The sequence below is a fragment of the Hipposideros armiger genome, unplaced genomic scaffold (genome assembly GCF_001890085.2).
Source record: "Hipposideros armiger isolate ML-2016 unplaced genomic scaffold, ASM189008v1 scaffold_97, whole genome shotgun sequence".
NCBI lineage: Eukaryota > Metazoa > Chordata > Mammalia > Chiroptera > Hipposideridae > Hipposideros > Hipposideros armiger.
In genome coordinates, this window is record NW_017731447.1 from 3629561 (window position 1) to 3645934 (window position 16374).

At 49.6% G+C, this 16374-nt stretch overlaps 1 protein-coding gene across 12 annotated transcripts in view; it reads right to left on the bottom strand.

Annotated features, from left to right (window-relative positions):
- Positions 1–8000: 8000 nt before the first annotated feature.
- Positions 8001–16374, bottom strand: part of LEP (leptin) — an 81344-nt gene continuing 72970 nt past the window's right edge. For 9 of the 12 annotated variants that reach the window (XM_019646173.1, XM_019646174.1, XM_019646178.1 and 6 more), the window contains 2 exons: positions 11054–11224; positions 8001–9224 (listed from right to left, as the gene is read on the bottom strand). In XM_019646173.1, the coding sequence (XP_019501718.1) occupies positions 8874–9224; positions 11054–11224 (522 nt within the window). In that variant the 3' untranslated portion in view covers positions 8001–8873. Of the gene's footprint in view, positions 9225–11053; positions 11225–11945; positions 12052–15899; positions 15969–16374 lie in introns of those variants that run through there. The other 3 variants (XM_019646182.1, XM_019646180.1, XM_019646171.1) reach the window with 3 other exon arrangements.

The following is a 16374-nucleotide window of genomic DNA, read 5'->3' on the forward strand; positions in this document are numbered from 1 at the left end:
CTGGTGGGGTCATCTGTCTTTGCTGCCTTCTCAGTATCCATTCCTTCCTCTCTTTATAATAGGACCCCCTCTTCCTTTGAGAAACTACACCTCACCCATTCTCGTTCCAAGTGGCTTTGACCCCTTGCCCCTGGACGGCGCATATCTGACCAATCAGAGTATCAAACCCTCCTGGCCACAGTGATTGGTTCAGCAAAGAGCATGTGATCCAGGTCAGGCCAATCAGAGTCAGCCCCAAGACTTTTACTGGAACAATTGAAGAGGAGAAGTTGTCTTTCCTGGGGAGTTGCCAAACTGGAAGGTAGAAGCCTGGGGTTTTTGGTGGTCACCTTTGCCACCACTTAAGAAGGAAGCCAACACTGAGGAAGCAGAGCTGAGAGAGGGAGAATGATTCCCTCTGACGGTGAGACATGGGTATGGGATGGCAAACAGAAGAGAGCTGGAAATCTGTATGTGTTTGGGGAAGGGAGAGGGTAGGTATAGATAGCTACGTCTATATCTATATCTATATCTATATCTATATCTATATCTATATCTATATCTATATCTATATCATCTCTCTACCTACCTACCTATCTAGCTAGCTATCATCTATCTATCATCTATCTCCAGTCTGGGGAGTGTAAATCCAAAGGCTCAGGTTCTAATCCTCAGATGTGAGTCTTTAGACAATTCTTGTGAGACCTCTAAGCCTTGGTTCCATCATCCAATACATGGTATAAATAATAAACACTTTCCATGCTCCTCCAAGTATAGGAAGGTCATAAGTCCCTTCATCCTGAGGAATGGACTGGTGGGGGGTGGGAGTGGGGTGGAGGGGTGTTTGGACTCTTGCCATGATCTCTAAATAATTATTGGACTGTGAAGACCACTTCTGGATTTTGAGTTACACGCAAGGGCCAAGCCCAGGTAAAAAAGAGAGCAAGGCCTTTCCTTTCCTTCACTGTCTCAGGACTGGGAGCCCGGCGGGGACCCCCCCTTCCTGAGTGGTGCTTCACCTGCTAGTTCTCCCTCAGATCAATACACACGCTTTGTAAACATAAAAGGTGAAGCTGAGAGGGTTGGCATTTCCTCAGGAATTATGGCCAGAAAAGGGTGGGACAGTCAAGGCAACCTCAGGACTGTTTTTCTGATCGGTACTATTTCTCAGGGACATCTGCCTGAGAGAAAACACTGGCCTTCGACAGAAAGGCCCCATTTGAGGCTCAGCAGCATTCCATGCCAAGGGGCCTGGCGTAGGCCCAAAGGGCGAAGCCTCCGATGCCTTCTGAATAGGTCTCCTGTCCTGCCCCGTCTGCACCCTCTGAACCTCCTGAAGCTTCTGTAGAGAGTGTGTGGGTTGTGGGTGTAAGTGGATAGTGGTCTGCTCCTGCACTGGGAAGGGGCTGAAGTAAGCCGCTGAGAGATGGGATGAGCCTGCCTTGGCTGTGACCAGGTTCCAGAGCCCTAGGGATAAGGTTTGTAAGGTAGGGACAAAGTACTTCTAAAAATATATTTTTTAAAATAATCGCTTAGGTGAGAAAAATAGACAGGAATCCCATTTTCCTTCACAAATGGCCTGAGGGCTTCTCTCCCTACATAGTCGATTTACTATGGAGGGATCACTGCAAAGGGGGGACACCACGATTTCCCGCAGCTTCCATGGGCACCCCAGGCCCCGCAGGGATGGGGCGGAGCTCGGGGCCCTGATTTTGCTCCCTTGGCTCTTTTCTTATGAGCATCAGGACTTGCCTCTCCAGCGTCTTGCAGCTGGCTCTTGCCACGCTCTCCTTGTTTGATTTGCTAAATCTCTGTTTTAGTTCACTGTTTCACACCCACACTGACAATCTGCCGTCCCCCCAAGGCCCTGGGACATCTGCCAGGTAGTGAAATCAAATGTGAAGTTAAATACAACTCGGCTCATATTCTCACATTCCCTCTTCCCTTCTCCTTCCTTCCCAAGAAAGCAGAGGCCCCAGGCAGTGGAAGGGAACCCCGGGCTGAGGGAGCCTTCCCCAAAATATTTACTCTGGAAATTTTGCCCAAAAGTAGGGGGCCTGGTATAATGAACTCTTGTGTACCTATTATCTGGCTTTAACAATGATCAACATTTTGTTGATTTTGTTTAATCGCATATATATATTTTAAAATATGTGTGTGTGTGTGTGTTTCTGAAATATTAAAAAAAAATCTCAGATATTGCATTTCACCCTAAACTACTTCAGTTTGGAATCCTTTAAAAATAATTAATGGATATGGAAGCACTTAAAAATAATTAACCACTAAGCCATTACCACAGCTAACACAATTAACAATAATTCCTTATCATAATCTAAAACAGAATCCATATTCAGTTTCCACCATTGTGTCAAAGCTGTCTGTTCAGTCGGTTTGGACCTATAGCTTTGATCTCAAAAAGAAGTTTGCTGAGCAAAGAAGAGTGAGCAGAATTCTAATATGGCGTTTAACCTTTAATGGTTTGCATTGCTTTCAGGCTTTTCACAGAAATTGCTTAGATGTGAATTAAATAGGCGTGTTGTACAAGAGTCTCACTTCCTTTGCTCACCAAATAAGAACAGAGGCCCTGCGTTGTGTCAGGCACTACAGCCAGGCACTTGGCGAGGTGACCCTGCCTGCAGAGGTTCACCGCCCTGGGTGGAAGGGGCCTGATGGTGAAACCCCAACAGAAATGATTGCCTGTGAGCTCTTGCACAGGAGCAAGCGGGGGCTATGGGGGCCCAGTGGAAGGAAGAACTGCCAACGTCAGGTCCACTATTGTAAAAAAAACATTTTATGAGGAAAATATTCAATAATTGAGATTCCTTTGATTTAGCCTGAGCTTTCCTTTGACCAGTTATCATAAGGTGAGGCCACAGATTGAACGTTTGTCTTCTCCCCAAATTCATAGGTTAAATCCTAACATCCAGTGTGACGGACGGTGTTAGGAGGTGGGGCCTTTAAGAGGTGCTTAGATCAGGAGGGTGGAGCTCTCATGAGTGGGATGAGTGCCCTCATAAAAGAGACCCCAGAGAGCTCCCTAGCTCTGTCCCCTATGTGAGGACACAGCAAAAAGACAGCTGCCTATAAACCAGGAAGTGGGTGTTCACCAGACATGGAATCTACTGGCAAGTCCATCTTGGACTTCTAACCTCCAGACTGTGAGAAATAAATTTCTGCTGTTTATAAGCCACCTAGACTATGGTATTCTGTTATAGCAGCCTGAACGCACTAAGACAGGTAATATTTAATTATATATATTTTTTTCTTTTCATTTTCCTCTTCCTTTCTCTCTCCCTCTCTCCTTTTCTCCCTCCCTTCCTTTCCTTCCTTCCTTCCTTCCTTCCTAATCTTGTAATTCTTCCATTTTAATAGATTCTCTCTCTCTTTTTTTAATTGGGGAATTGCGGGAGGGGAACAGTGTTGGGGAATTGGGGAAGGGGACCAGCCAAGTTGTTGTTCTTCAATCTTAGTTGTGGAGGGCGCCAGTCGCCATCTGGCTGCCCATCGGCAACTCGTGGCCTCTAAGCTCAAGGTGCTGTGTTCAATCTTAGTTGCAGGTGGGTGTATCCACCATCTCATGCTGGAGTTGAACCGGCAGCCTTGTTGTTAAGAGTACACGCCCTATCCACTGAGCCATCTGGGTGGCAGCTCAGCTCAAGGTGCCGAGTTCAGTCTTAGTTGCGGGTGGGCGTAGCCCACCATTGAACAGGCAATCTTGTTGTCACACCAGCTGAACCATCCTGCCACCTGTTGGCAGCTCAGCGACAGCTCAGCTTGGGTGCAGCGTCACTGGCCCATGTGGGAATCGAACGGGTGGCCCTGTTGCTCAGAGCTTGCGCTCTTAAGCTAGCTCTTAACCAACTGAGCCACTCAGCCGGCCCCAAATAGATTCTCTTTCTATTCTCGCTCTTTTTTTTCATGCCAAGTTTTCCTGAAGTGAATCCCCTTCCTCCTGAAGACGCCTGACTTCTATTGTCGTTTAGGCCTCATTCCTCGGACGGGCCAGGGGTTCTCTGAGTTTTGGTGTGTGGCTCCTTCACCTCTCTAGAACCTTCCTTCACAGTTCTCCCAGCACCCAAATCCATCTCATTTGCTTTGCAGTTATCGTACTTTGGGTTCCCCTAAGAGTAGCACCTGAGAAGAGGGTTCTGGTGTGGAAGCTGTATTTAAGAGGTGACCCTGGGAAGCAGGAGTGAGGGGTGGGGAGAGTGAGATAGGGAAAGAGGAAAAACTTCATTGATGTGGTTGCAGGTGTGGGCACTTGGGGCTCAATCCAGGTAGAATGCATCTCAGAATTGCCTCTATGGAGTCTGGGAGGATGGGGCGTTTTCCCAGTGCCCTGTTCCCTACTGGTTGAGATTTGTTCCTCTGAGGCCTTCACTCTCCCTCTTACTTTCAGGCTGCCCCATGCGGGCTGAGAGGGCTCCCTGAGGCATCAGTGTGGCGTGATGCAGGGAGCCCTGTGGAAGCAAACTGCATATCACAGCTGACCTCAGAGGTGGTCAGGGCATCAGAGCATCTGCTACAGCAGTTCCCATTCCTTTTGCTTCCTGACTTTTAATACTAATAACAAAACATGATTTATCAAGTACTTTTGTGTATCAGTTATTGGGTTAACAGTTTCCCAAATGTTTTATCATCTAATCTAAAGGTCTAGGAAGAAGGTGCTATTATTCCAGTGTACAGATAACAAACTGAGGCTAAGGTTACGAAACCTGCCTAAGGGTTAAGCGCCCTCTGGGCTGGGAGCTGGGGTTGAGGTGAGGGCTGAGCCTGGGGACTCCATTACCTTCTTTACATCCTTGATTCTACCCTTCTCAGGCCAGAGATGGCGAGATCTCAGGGCAAGGACCCCCTGGGGCTGAGAACGGCTGCGTACCCGTGAACTTAACTCAGCTAGATTTGTGTGGTCAGGCGTCACTAGACTCGAATCCTGATGCTGAAAGCATGGAATAAATGGCTCTGTCCTTTTGGAAAAATGGGGTGTAGTTTTTGTTGTTGTTGTATGCTGTTGTGCAGCAAGCTCCTGAGGGAGGGTCTTCTAGAAGGTTCTGCTGGGTTGAGCTGATGCTTTTCTCACTAGGTTCTGCCAAAGTCCTGACTTTGGAGGTTGAATGTGGCCAGATGCTTTCCCCCCAGACTCTGCCAGCTGTCAGGCAGATGGGGGCTGGTGCCTCAGGGGAGTGCCAGAGGATGCCTAAGGGTAGAAAGAGACCTGGAAGGACAATTTGAGGAACATGCTCTTCCACGATGACCCTGGGCGTCACCTCCCAGAAGGGGGATTGACATCTGCAGGCCTCTTCTCAGAGACACCTGTTACTGTGGGCTGGCCTCCCAAGCCACTTAGGGTGGGGTGGGAGGTGGCTTCTCAGGCTCCTGACTGCTCAGAAACAAGACAGCTCGAACAGTGCCACCAAAGGGGCAAACACATCATCCCCAAGCTTCTGTTAACCACTCAGGCAGGCAGGGACTGGGGTGGACCGTGGCACCAGCACCTCCCAGGTCCCTGGGGACGTGTGCAGAGGAAAGTGTTATGAGACGGATCATGGCCTGGACTTCTCAGCAACATGGGCCAAAAACCTCTCTCTTTTTTATTTAAATTGGTTTGCCTTGGGCTTCTGTCACTGGCAACTAAAGGACCCTTGACAGGTACAGGGGCCAGCCACTTCCTCGAGCTGCCAAGTGACCCCTTAGGCTGCTCCAGCCACACCTGACCTTCCCCTTTCTGGAGTCTCCCATCATTCAGGAGCTCCGTTCACCCTCCCTCCCCCACCTGAGCTAGCACGTAGGAGAGGCTCTGCCTGTCATCTACACCAAAGATGAGTTTGGGCCCATGTGCTCTGGGTCCTGGATCACTGACATTTAATGCCTGTTGCTAATTGTGAGGTGAAGGAAAGAGATCCATTGATATCTACAGTGAAACAGACACTGTGCTGGGTCATGATTTCATTGAATCTCTAGAGCAATCGACAATATTTGTTTTGGGCAGGCAATGGGGAAGGCGGGTCCTTGAAATCACCCATGGAAGTGATTCTTTTGATGCCCAATCCGCCCCAGGACGTGGGTTGAAACTCTCAGGTCCTAACGTGCTGCAGGGATGACCGAGCTCTACCTGCCATGAGAACAGCCCTGCCTTTTCTAGTCTGCACCTGGCTGGGTCTGTTATTGGGCTGCATGTTTTTGTTCGCTCATTTTTATGTGTTTATGTAGTTTTAATAACTTGGTGCTTCTCAAGGCTGATTTGCAGACCCACCCTGACTCTGGGACCCCAGGCACTTGCATTGACAGCCCTGTGTTTTGGGAGACCCTTCAACCTGAATAACTGGCGACTGGCTGTGACCAAGCCCCAGGCAGAGCTGACACCCAGTGATGGAGGGAGGCCAGCCTGGCCTTGCCGTGTCAAACACAAACAGCTCTTCTGAAGCTCCTCCACAAACAGCAACAGAAAACAAAGACCAGGATGCAAAGGTTATTTATTTGGATTTTTTTTTTTAGTTACAAAAAAATCCAATCATTTATATTTTGGAAGTTTCATGCTCTGGGAATGAGTCACTGTACCAGGTCTTGAGAACGAAAGGCTTTAAAACCCCCCAGCCTGACTGGGTGGCCAGAGTGATCTAGGTCATATTTCCCAGACAGGTCTGACTCTATTCAACACCAAACGAGTCTCTGATCTAAAACTTGATGCTTAACCTTAAGAATTGGCCCCTCAAGCCTTCTTTGACATGCCCCTTTCCACCCGTCTTTTCTTGCTCTTTCTTTGTAACTAGCTGCTCACACCTTCACCTTGGTGTCCCAGCACACCAAAGCTGCAAGCAAAATAGCCTCCCCTTTCCAGGCAATTCACTTCTCTGACCTGCAAATTGGCCTCAAAACTCCTCTCTTCCAGCAAACACTCCTGGTCTCCCCTGCCCAACCCCGTTCGCACCTCCAGAGAGCAGCATTACTTGGCTCAGGGGACTGACTCTCTGGAGGTCAGGGGATCTGGGCTCTAGCCCTGGTCCTGCCACCTGTCTGCTGTTAGGATCTTGGCTGTTTTCTTATTTTTCAATTCTTAGCTATTCTACCCTACAGAGATGTGGCTATATAGTAGTAGATGCGGACATGCCCTGAAAAGTGAAAAAGCTACCAAGCGCAAACAGGGTGAGTCTGTGGGCCCCTGGGCACTGCCACCCTCAGCTCAGCAATTCTCACCTGCTGAGGGCTGCACTGGGTTCCAGATCGATCGGTAGCCATGGTGAAACACCCACCTTTGTGTGCAGATGAGTGGAGTTTTTACCACCTGGAATGTAAGGTCCCTGAGGGCAGGGTTCTAATGTGTATTTGGTGAGTTCTCTGGCCCAGAGCACCAGTCAGGGCTGAGCATGAAGTAGGTGCTCAGTCTTGAGGTTGGTGACTTTGATCCAAATTTCCTTGGGCAGGTCTACCACCTGTAATGTGGTGGCTGCATCATGGCGGCAGGCTGGTGAAAAATCCATGCCTCTTTGTTTGCCCTCCTCAATGTGACCTCTAGTGGGAAGGGTACACCTGGCAGCCTCACCTGGGTTCCTGGCACCCACTCGGCAGTGGCCCAGGTCTTGGGACCACATGTGGAAGCCGACAGAGCCCCTGTGGATTTTGCCCTCCCACTGGAATAAAAATCCTTCCCGAATGGGTGGGAAATACAGCCTTGCTTTGGGTGAGATGCAAACCCCAAAGAGGAACGCTGCCATATTGTAAGGCCAGTGTGGGATCAACCTGGACCATTCGGAGGGCCACGCCAAGGACCCCTGCTCTGGAGTCACTGTCTCCAGTCCCAAACCCTCAGTCCCTGATAAGACCTCTCTCTAGCGGTCAGAGGAGGCCAGAGCTCACCATGGCCTCAACGTACAGCTTTCATCTCCCCCCCCCCCAACACACACACACACCCCATGAGCGGCTGGCAAATCTCCACAATCTAACTGAAGGAGCCATCTCTTTTGTTATTGTCATGAAAACCATTCTAAGTGGTTGCAGATAAGAAAATGAGTCCACACAAAGAGTGCATCAAACAAATGTTATTCAGAAAATGCATTCTGGGTCCTTCCCTCTCCCACCAACACATTCCCCACCTCCGGGTACATACACTGCATATTACACTTGACAAAATTCATCTTCTTTTAAAAATAACCTGGCCCTTGGAGATCTGCTCAGAGCAATGCCATTGCAAACACTGTGATTTAAAAATCAGTCACGGTAGGAACAAAGCCAGTTACAAGAGAACTAACTGGAGAGCCCTCAAGTCACTCGAAATGGGTTTGCCTCGGCCAGGCCCATTGATGGGACTGGAAACAGAGATTCCTGGAGCCCACCCAGCACACAGAGGGAGGATGGAAACTGGGCTTCTCCTAGGGGCATCCCTGACCCCAGCTGACCCCAAAGAGCCTGGAATCGTCCATGTTTTGCTTCAGATCCATGCAGAATAAAGAGGGTAATAAATAAATAAGTGCTTCTGACTGGTGTTGCTTGGGAGTTTCCAGCTGTGTGTGGATGTAGCCTTCATGATGCTCCCCAGAATTCTCAGATGGAAACCTCGATCTGATGCTGCAAGGGCTCTGTGACCCGCCTCCTGAAACCACCCTGGGTCACACTAAAGCATGCAGTGAGAGGGGTGACAGAACAGGGAGGAAGATTTGTGAGACACTCAGATCCAGTCCTCCCTGTTTGCTGGATGGGCCCCACTCCCAGTGAGCATGGCATCGTGTATTTCTATCTTTGGTTTCGTGTCTTGGAGTTGTATGCCTTTGGAAGTGTAGCGTGGAGGAGTGAGAGAGAAAGGACCAGAGGCCTGCATCAAATTTGTATTCTCTTCTCTTGGAGACACCTGGAAGCCCAGGTTTCTTCCCTCGACTTTGAGAAGAGAGGCCTTCAAGGCTTCAGCACTCAGGGCTGAAGTCCAGCTGCCGCAGCATTTGCTGCAGAAACGCCTTCAGCCCGTTCAGGACCACCACCTCTGTGGAGTAGAGCGAAGCTTCCAGGATGCTGCCCTTCAAGGAATTCAGGCCCGGGACCTGGGTGAAGTGACAGCCCCTGGAGGAGGCCAGCAGTTGGAGAAGGTGTTGGAGGTTCTCCATGTCATTAGATATTTGCATCAAATTTCTGGAAGGCAGATTGATGAGGATCTTTTGGTAGGTCTCCAATATGTCGTTCATCATGGACAAACTCAGGGCAGATTGGAACCCAGGAAGGAAGTCCAAACCGGTGATGCTGTACTTGGAGACAGACTGCTGTGCAGAAGGAGGAGGGAGGGCAAGAGCTCAGCAAGGTGGGAGAGAAGTTGATTCTCTAAAGCCCTCTGCCTTTCCGCTGAGTGTGGAGGTTCGTTCCCTTCATCACTCTTTTCTCCTTTCTCCACCATCCTGACTTAGGCCTTTATTTCTTGTGCCTGGGTGGCAGCCAAGCCACGATGCTGGTTTACTGGATTCTGTCCTCCTGCCCTTCCCAAACCACCCTGCCCTCCACGTCTAGACCAACCTTTGCAGGTTGTTCCCTTCTCCCAATGGCCTCTACTCTAGAACGAGCCCCAACGCCCTAGTTCTTAATTAGTTAAGTCGGATTCCAGGCACCTCCACATATGCCCTCTCCCAGCCATCCTCATTCCCTTCCACCCTCAGCGACTCCTCCCTGCCAGTCAAGCTCTCCACGGTCTCACCCGTTTAGGGACCAAGGCTGTCCCCAGTGAGCATCCCGCCTCCCTCCTCTGCTCCAATAACTCTGGTTACGTAAGGAGGGGTTCCCCTTCCTGATTGCCCGCGGCACTCAGCCCCTGCACCACACAAGTGGGACCCGCTGGACCTGTCATGTGCAGCCTTGTGGAATGACTATTTTGAAAGCAATGAAACTTAAGAGTTTCTCTCTGTGAAATGCCCAAGACCCTGTCTAGTTCTAAGTTGTCCCTGCTTCTGGCCACCTAACTTCTCCCTGCCCGAGGCCACGGCCATACCTCCGCGGTGGCCAAGAGACATGGAGGTCTCCAGGTTGCTCCATGCAGGGCGAACAAGCAGGCTTTTAAGGCTGCTTTTTGGTAGGATTTGGGTTTCCAGCTAGGGTTAGTGAAAGGTTCATAAATCCTACCAAAACCCGCAACTGCGAACCTTCAATGGAGGCACACTTGGCTCTGGCTTTGCAGGGGTGTGGGAAGCTCACTTGCTTTCCCTAATTTAGTCTCATAATGACCTTGTGAAGACTATATGACAGTCCTATTACCTAGGTGATAAAACCAGGGCTTAAAGGCATTGAGCAACTAGCTTCAGATTTTAGAGAGAGAGCAGAAGTGTGAAGATTCATACTTAGTCTTCCTAATTCCAAATATAGGCCTCATCTGGGAAATGGCTGGAGGTCTAGGCCTGTGGACCCCAGAGCAAAGACCCAGGGGCACACTGATAGCTGTTTGATCTGTAGAGGGCTGTATGTAAAAGGGGATAGACTTGCTCTTCTGTGTGGCTTGGCAGGCAGGACTGGCAGTAATGCGGAGATGCTTCACAAGGCCAGAGCTCAGCTACAACGAGGAAGAGCGCTTACTGAAAAGCATATTCTGTAGAGAGCTATAGATGGAGGCCCAGAGAGGGTGCTGCTGGGGGTCTGGTCACCTGTCAAGGGGACACAATGGCTCCCTCTGGTTCTAGGGACTAGGATTCTAGACAAGGAGGAAGGACAGTAAGGAGGCGGGAGATGGATGGGAGATGAGGACAGGCAGCTGTTCGCGCAGGAGGAGGAGTCAAGGCCACCCTGGCCCCTCTGAGGCCCCAGCTAACCTCTGAGGTCCCAGTTCCCCCATGGGCTGGCCACAGCTCTATTTTGTCTCCCTAGAGCAGCGGTTCTCAACCTTCCGAATGCCGCGACCCCTTAATACAGGTCCTCATGTTGTGGTGACCCCCCAACCATAAAATTCTTTTCGTGGCTACTCTATAACTGTCATTTTGCTACTGTTATGAATCGTCATGTAAATATCTTTTTGTTTTCCGATGGTCTTAGGCGACCCCTGTGAAAGGGTCGTTCGACCCTCAAAGGGGTCGCGACCCACAGGTTGAGAACCGCTGCCCTCGGCCCTCCGTACCATGTGTGAAACGCCATTGATCCTGGTGATAATCGTCTTGATGAGGACTTTGGTGTCATCCTGGATTTTTTGGGTGGGCACAGCTTCAATGTAGGACAGACAGAGCCAAAGCCACAGCAGCTGGCACAGGGGTCCGCAACGCATCCTGCCTTCCAGATGTGCTTCTTGGGCCTGAAAACGAAAGGAACCGCACATTTCAAGCCACTGGTATCTCATAAAAAATCATATGCCCTATTAGCAATCCCGTTATTGGATGGGAGTAACAATGTGATTTGCTTTCTGCCCTGGCTATATCCTCTCAGAGTCAAAGACAATTCATTATATAGAGATACAGTAACACAATGCATTCCCCTGGGGGGCAAGGCCTGGTCAATAAAACCATGAGGAGGTGTGTTGTAGACTGCAGAGCAGAAGGCCAGGGCGTGAGCACATGAACACGGTGGTGACGATGTGCACTGGGTGCTTCAAGGAAGAGGGGGCGCTTTTTAAGGTCTGGTGTAAATCCCATCAATTTACTAGCTTCCAGACTTCAGGCAAATCACATAAGTGCTATAAACGCTACCTTTTATCCCCTGCAATATACCTATCTCCAGGCTTTTATAAGGCTCAAATTAGAGAATGCATGTGAAAGAGCTTTAAAGGTATCACGAAAGGTGCTCTATTACTAGCCCATTATTAGAGATTACGTTACTTGTCCTCCCATTACTCTCACAGCAGCCTGCTGATCTCGCTGATGGCATTTATCACTGGCTTTATTACTCCCTCTCTCTCCCACTGGGAGCCTGACTCCAACCAGTGCTTACGGAAGGTCTGCTAAATATGTTACAGGCAGGTCTAGGCACCAAGGCTACAATAGTGAATGACAGATGTTCTCTACCCTCAAGTTGCTTACAGTTTGATAAACAGGTATGTAGGCCATTCTGATTCCGGAAGAAAGAGCTTTGCAAGAAGGACAAGTACAAGCTATCACAGGAATAAAAGGGGGCTTCCTGGAAGAGGTGTCATCTGAGCTAGGTATTAAAGACCGAGTAGGGTTTAGTAAAAGTAGAAAGTGGCTTCCATAATTGCCAAGAAAGCAGCAGGTGCAAAGGCTCAGAGGCAGGAGAGAATACATAACATCTTCCCCTAGAATGTTTGAAACTTTCAACATCATGGAACCATTCTAAAATTAACAATTTGCAGATCCTTGATTAAGCCGCAAAGTTCTAATGAGATGCATGAGGCAAAAACTAATAAAGTTAAATGTTTGCAAGTCTGTAGCCAATGATCCATGCCAAGTATCTGTGGATGAGCCTGAAATAATAATTCAATGTAAATAAATTTTACACCAAGTTCCTGGAGACGGCAAAAAAGTGAATCTCTATTTTCAGTGTTCTGCCTCATCTGGGTCCTGATAAAAACAGATAATACATTTTCTGTCCATAGGTGGCATTATTAGTCTAATTCATGTCCTGGCAATGGAATAGAAATCAGCCGAGGCTGGGGTCCTTTCTACCCCACTCCCCAGTTTCTCTAGCCTTTAAAGAAAGGCTCAAATTATAACCCTCCCCACCCTCCTCCAATGCCAATGCCACTTGGGAACAAAAGCCTGCTCTAAGATGAAGCTATGAGATTGTACCCCCATATCCACTTCAAATATGAAAAATACTAAGTAATTTGGGAGCGGGCACTCCAGATACTTCTGTGCTTGTGTTTTCTCTTAAAAAGTTAAAATTCCGTCTATTAACTACTTATTCACTGAGTAAATATTTTCATCAAATCTTTGTGGAACAGTTAAATAGTGCTCATCTCCCAGTATGATTCCATGAAACCCTTGCAAAGGTGGACAGAGTTGTGGTCAGGCCCTGTGACTTTAGCTGTGGGCTCTGTCCTTGATAGCTGTGCCTCTCTGGGCAAGATACTTAACCTCCCTAAAGCATCCGTTCCCATCTGTAAAATGGAACTAAGGCCACCTGGCTCAAAGCGTAAATGAGATGAACCTGTAAAGCCTGTGTGTGTGTGTGTGTGTGTGTGTGTGTGTGTGTGTGAAGGGTGAGGGGTAGGGGAGTAAATGCCAGCTTTTCTGAATTGTATAATTACTGAGCAGGGTTTGAAACATTTGGGCAACACTACTTATAGCCAACCCTGAATTAAGCTTTTGACCCATTGCCTCCCCAGGACCATCTCAACAGGGTGCCTGGTATTTCTGGGTCCTCCCCCTGCCATGCAAGATTGAGTCCTATCCTTTTCTAGGGTTTATGTGATGATGACACCCTCCTTCCCAAAATAATTTATTACCAGATTAACTCTGGTCATAGTCACTCTCACAGGATGGCCAGCCTGTAATACCTGAGTAGAAAAACAGTTTTACAAGCTCCCTCTATGACCACTGGTAATATGTTTCAGTGGATGCTGAAAATAAATTATAGCTCCTTGGAACGTGGAATTGAGAAGCTGCTGCTAAGTCTGCCTCAGAGGAGAAGCCTAATTTAGGGGTGCTCCATGGGGGCTGCAGAGAAAGCTGGTAACAGGTCCATCTGAGATCAAAGTGATGGAGACAACCTGGCCTGCCAGCACACAACACACAACACACATGCTCACACATGACACGCACACACACATACAAACATACTAACACACCTGACTCTTTTAGTAGAGACTGCTAGTTGTCGCTAATATTTATTCTTCCTTTTTTCACAAGTAATAGAACATCCAAGTTTAGATAGGGATGGGGCCATCCAGAATAAATGCTACACTTTCCAGCTTCTCCCAACTAAGTATGGCCATGTGACTGAACTCTGGCCAGTTAAATACAAGCAGAAGGACTCTTGTGTTATGTGCCTTGGTTCTTCCTTTTTTTAGGAGATGAAATGTTGGCATTGACACCAATCATGGAGTCAGTTCCTGAGAGCTGATAAACTGGGTAGGAAAGACTATAAAATGCAGTCTTTTGCAGTTTGCTGAGAAGCAAATGAAGTAAGTGCAAAGGACTCCATGGGCCTAGGCATCAGGTGTGTTGTTTTTAAGCAGAAACAACCTCTCTTTCTATTCTCTGTGACAACTGTGTGGACAAAATAATTTCAAGGCTTTTGGCTGGCAGTCCAGAACAGAGCTGCTGCCACTGGAATCCTACAGCTGGTGGGGACAGGACCTACTGATGGACTGATTGCAGAAGAATTTGGCTCATTTTTCTTTAAATCACATGCATGCTGTTCAAGGATGCATGCACCACGGGGACTCTACCTCCCCGGAACCCCTTCTCTTTCCCTGACCCCTACATTCCCTTGGGTGGCATCTAGGCTGGAGCAGGGACAATGCCCCAGATTCTGTGAGGCAAGCTCTCCCAAGCGGCCACCTCGGCACCCAGCATGGGCCACTCAGACACAGCAGGCATCCGCCTGGGGCTGACAGGCAGGAATTAATTGCGATTTCCCTGGCTCTGTCCTTGGTGCTTGGAGCCATTTCCTGGAACAGAGGGGGAGGAAAATATTTCCCCCAAATACCAAGAAGAGTTATTTTGGGCATAAGATATACAAAATATGAGAAGGACTCCTTTGGCCAACATGGAAACGTTCCCCTAAGCCTAATGTCCTAAATTGCTTGAAAAAGAAAGAACTTACAAACATCCACTGTTTTTCTCTTGCCTTCTCCCCTTACCGAAGAGAGAAATGGCCAACATGGCCATTCCGTTCACTGGACGTTAGAATGGGAACGACAATGGTTCTGCAGACTAAAGAGACTGGGTACCTTCTATCCCACCAGTCCCAGAGGACTGCTGCCCACTGCAGAACTTGCTAGAACAAACACAAGGAGCCTGAGGGAGCTCAATTCTGACAAAGGGGCATCATTGAGCTTGTGCTCCGGGGGCATTGCCTTCAAGTTCCTGCCCTCGGCCCCACGTCCCCTGAAGACTACCCTTCCAGCAGAAAGCAGTCATCTTGTCTTTCCAAAGCTGCCATTCTCAAATGACAACCAGGCCACTTGTCACACTCAGCTCTAACTATATTTAGGGAGTTACTTTTCCAGAGCGCCACCATCTTTAAGCTAGAGAACTGGAGTGTGAAGGCGACCACACCAGGGGAGAAGGCAGGCTATAGGAAGGCCTGGTAGGTCTCATCGGGAGCCCCCTGCCAATAGTGTGTATTTGGTGGTTTGGGCCAGGGAAGTGGTAACGGTGAGAAACGTGAGAAAAAGGCCTTCCCCATGACCTGCTGTTCTGTCTCCCCAGAGAAACCCTATTTTATACATCATGAAGACGGCCATTTGCACAGCTTGGAGACCAGAAGCGGTGAGGCCCAGGACAAGATTTGGGTTGTTCCTGACTCTTATTCTCCCCACCCCTACTCCATTGTTATCCTGGTCCTGGGCCTGGGTCTTATACAACCCCTGGGATTCAGAGGTCAGGACCCCTGTTGGAAAAAAAATGCCTGCTTTCTTACAGAGCAAGGGTATATACCTAGTCCTCAGAAACTGAACGCTGGTATCTGTGTCCTTCGAACCTTCAACTTTATCTCCCTATCCCCAAATAGGAGCAGGGTACCCTGATCTTTGGGGAAGTGCTCAAGGCAATTTCCAAAGCATCTCAGCAGCGAGCTGGTGGCTCTGTCTCCTGGGGCCCTGGCTGGCTCCCTGAGCAGATTCCTGCCCGGTGGGCATAGGCACAGCTCAGCCCAGCTCCCAGCTCCCAGCAGCCCACTCCCTCTGGTTAGATCTCTGTGCAAAGTTACCATGGTCCAGAATCAAGCCCTCTGGCCTGCCCTTCTCCTGTCTCAGTTTCCCCCGGGGCCCGGGGTGGGGTGGGGAGAGGAGCTGTGGCCTGCCCAGGGCGACCCGTAGAGAAGGAAAAAGGAGAGTGCTGGGGGCTTACCTCGAAGCTGCTTCAGGGCAATCGCTTCGGAGCTCCATGCCTGCCCGCCCCTCTTATACAGTCTCCCAGGCACGACTTGCGCAACTGCCGGGCATGCCTGGGCGCACCCGGAGCGCCAGGTCCCGCCCCACCCCGTGGGCAGCTCCGTGCCGGGCAGATGCGGGCCCCGGGCCTCGAGAGAGGGACTCTGCTGTGCCAGGAGTCACGCTCGCACCCTCGGGGACGCCAGCAAGTTTGGGGACCGCTGGCAGGAGCCACAAATCCTCGAGGTCCCGACATAAGCTCAGGCACGGCTCGGGATCAGCATCTCGGGGACAAGTGACTGTGGGGGGACTTCTGTCAGCTGGTTGGGGCACAGATAGCGAGGCCCGCATAGCCAGCTCTGCGGCACGCCGGGCTGAACTACCCGCAATGGGTCTCTGCTGCCAACGCGGCGCTCAGACCCGAAGGCCCTGGGTGCCTGGGACGCCATGCG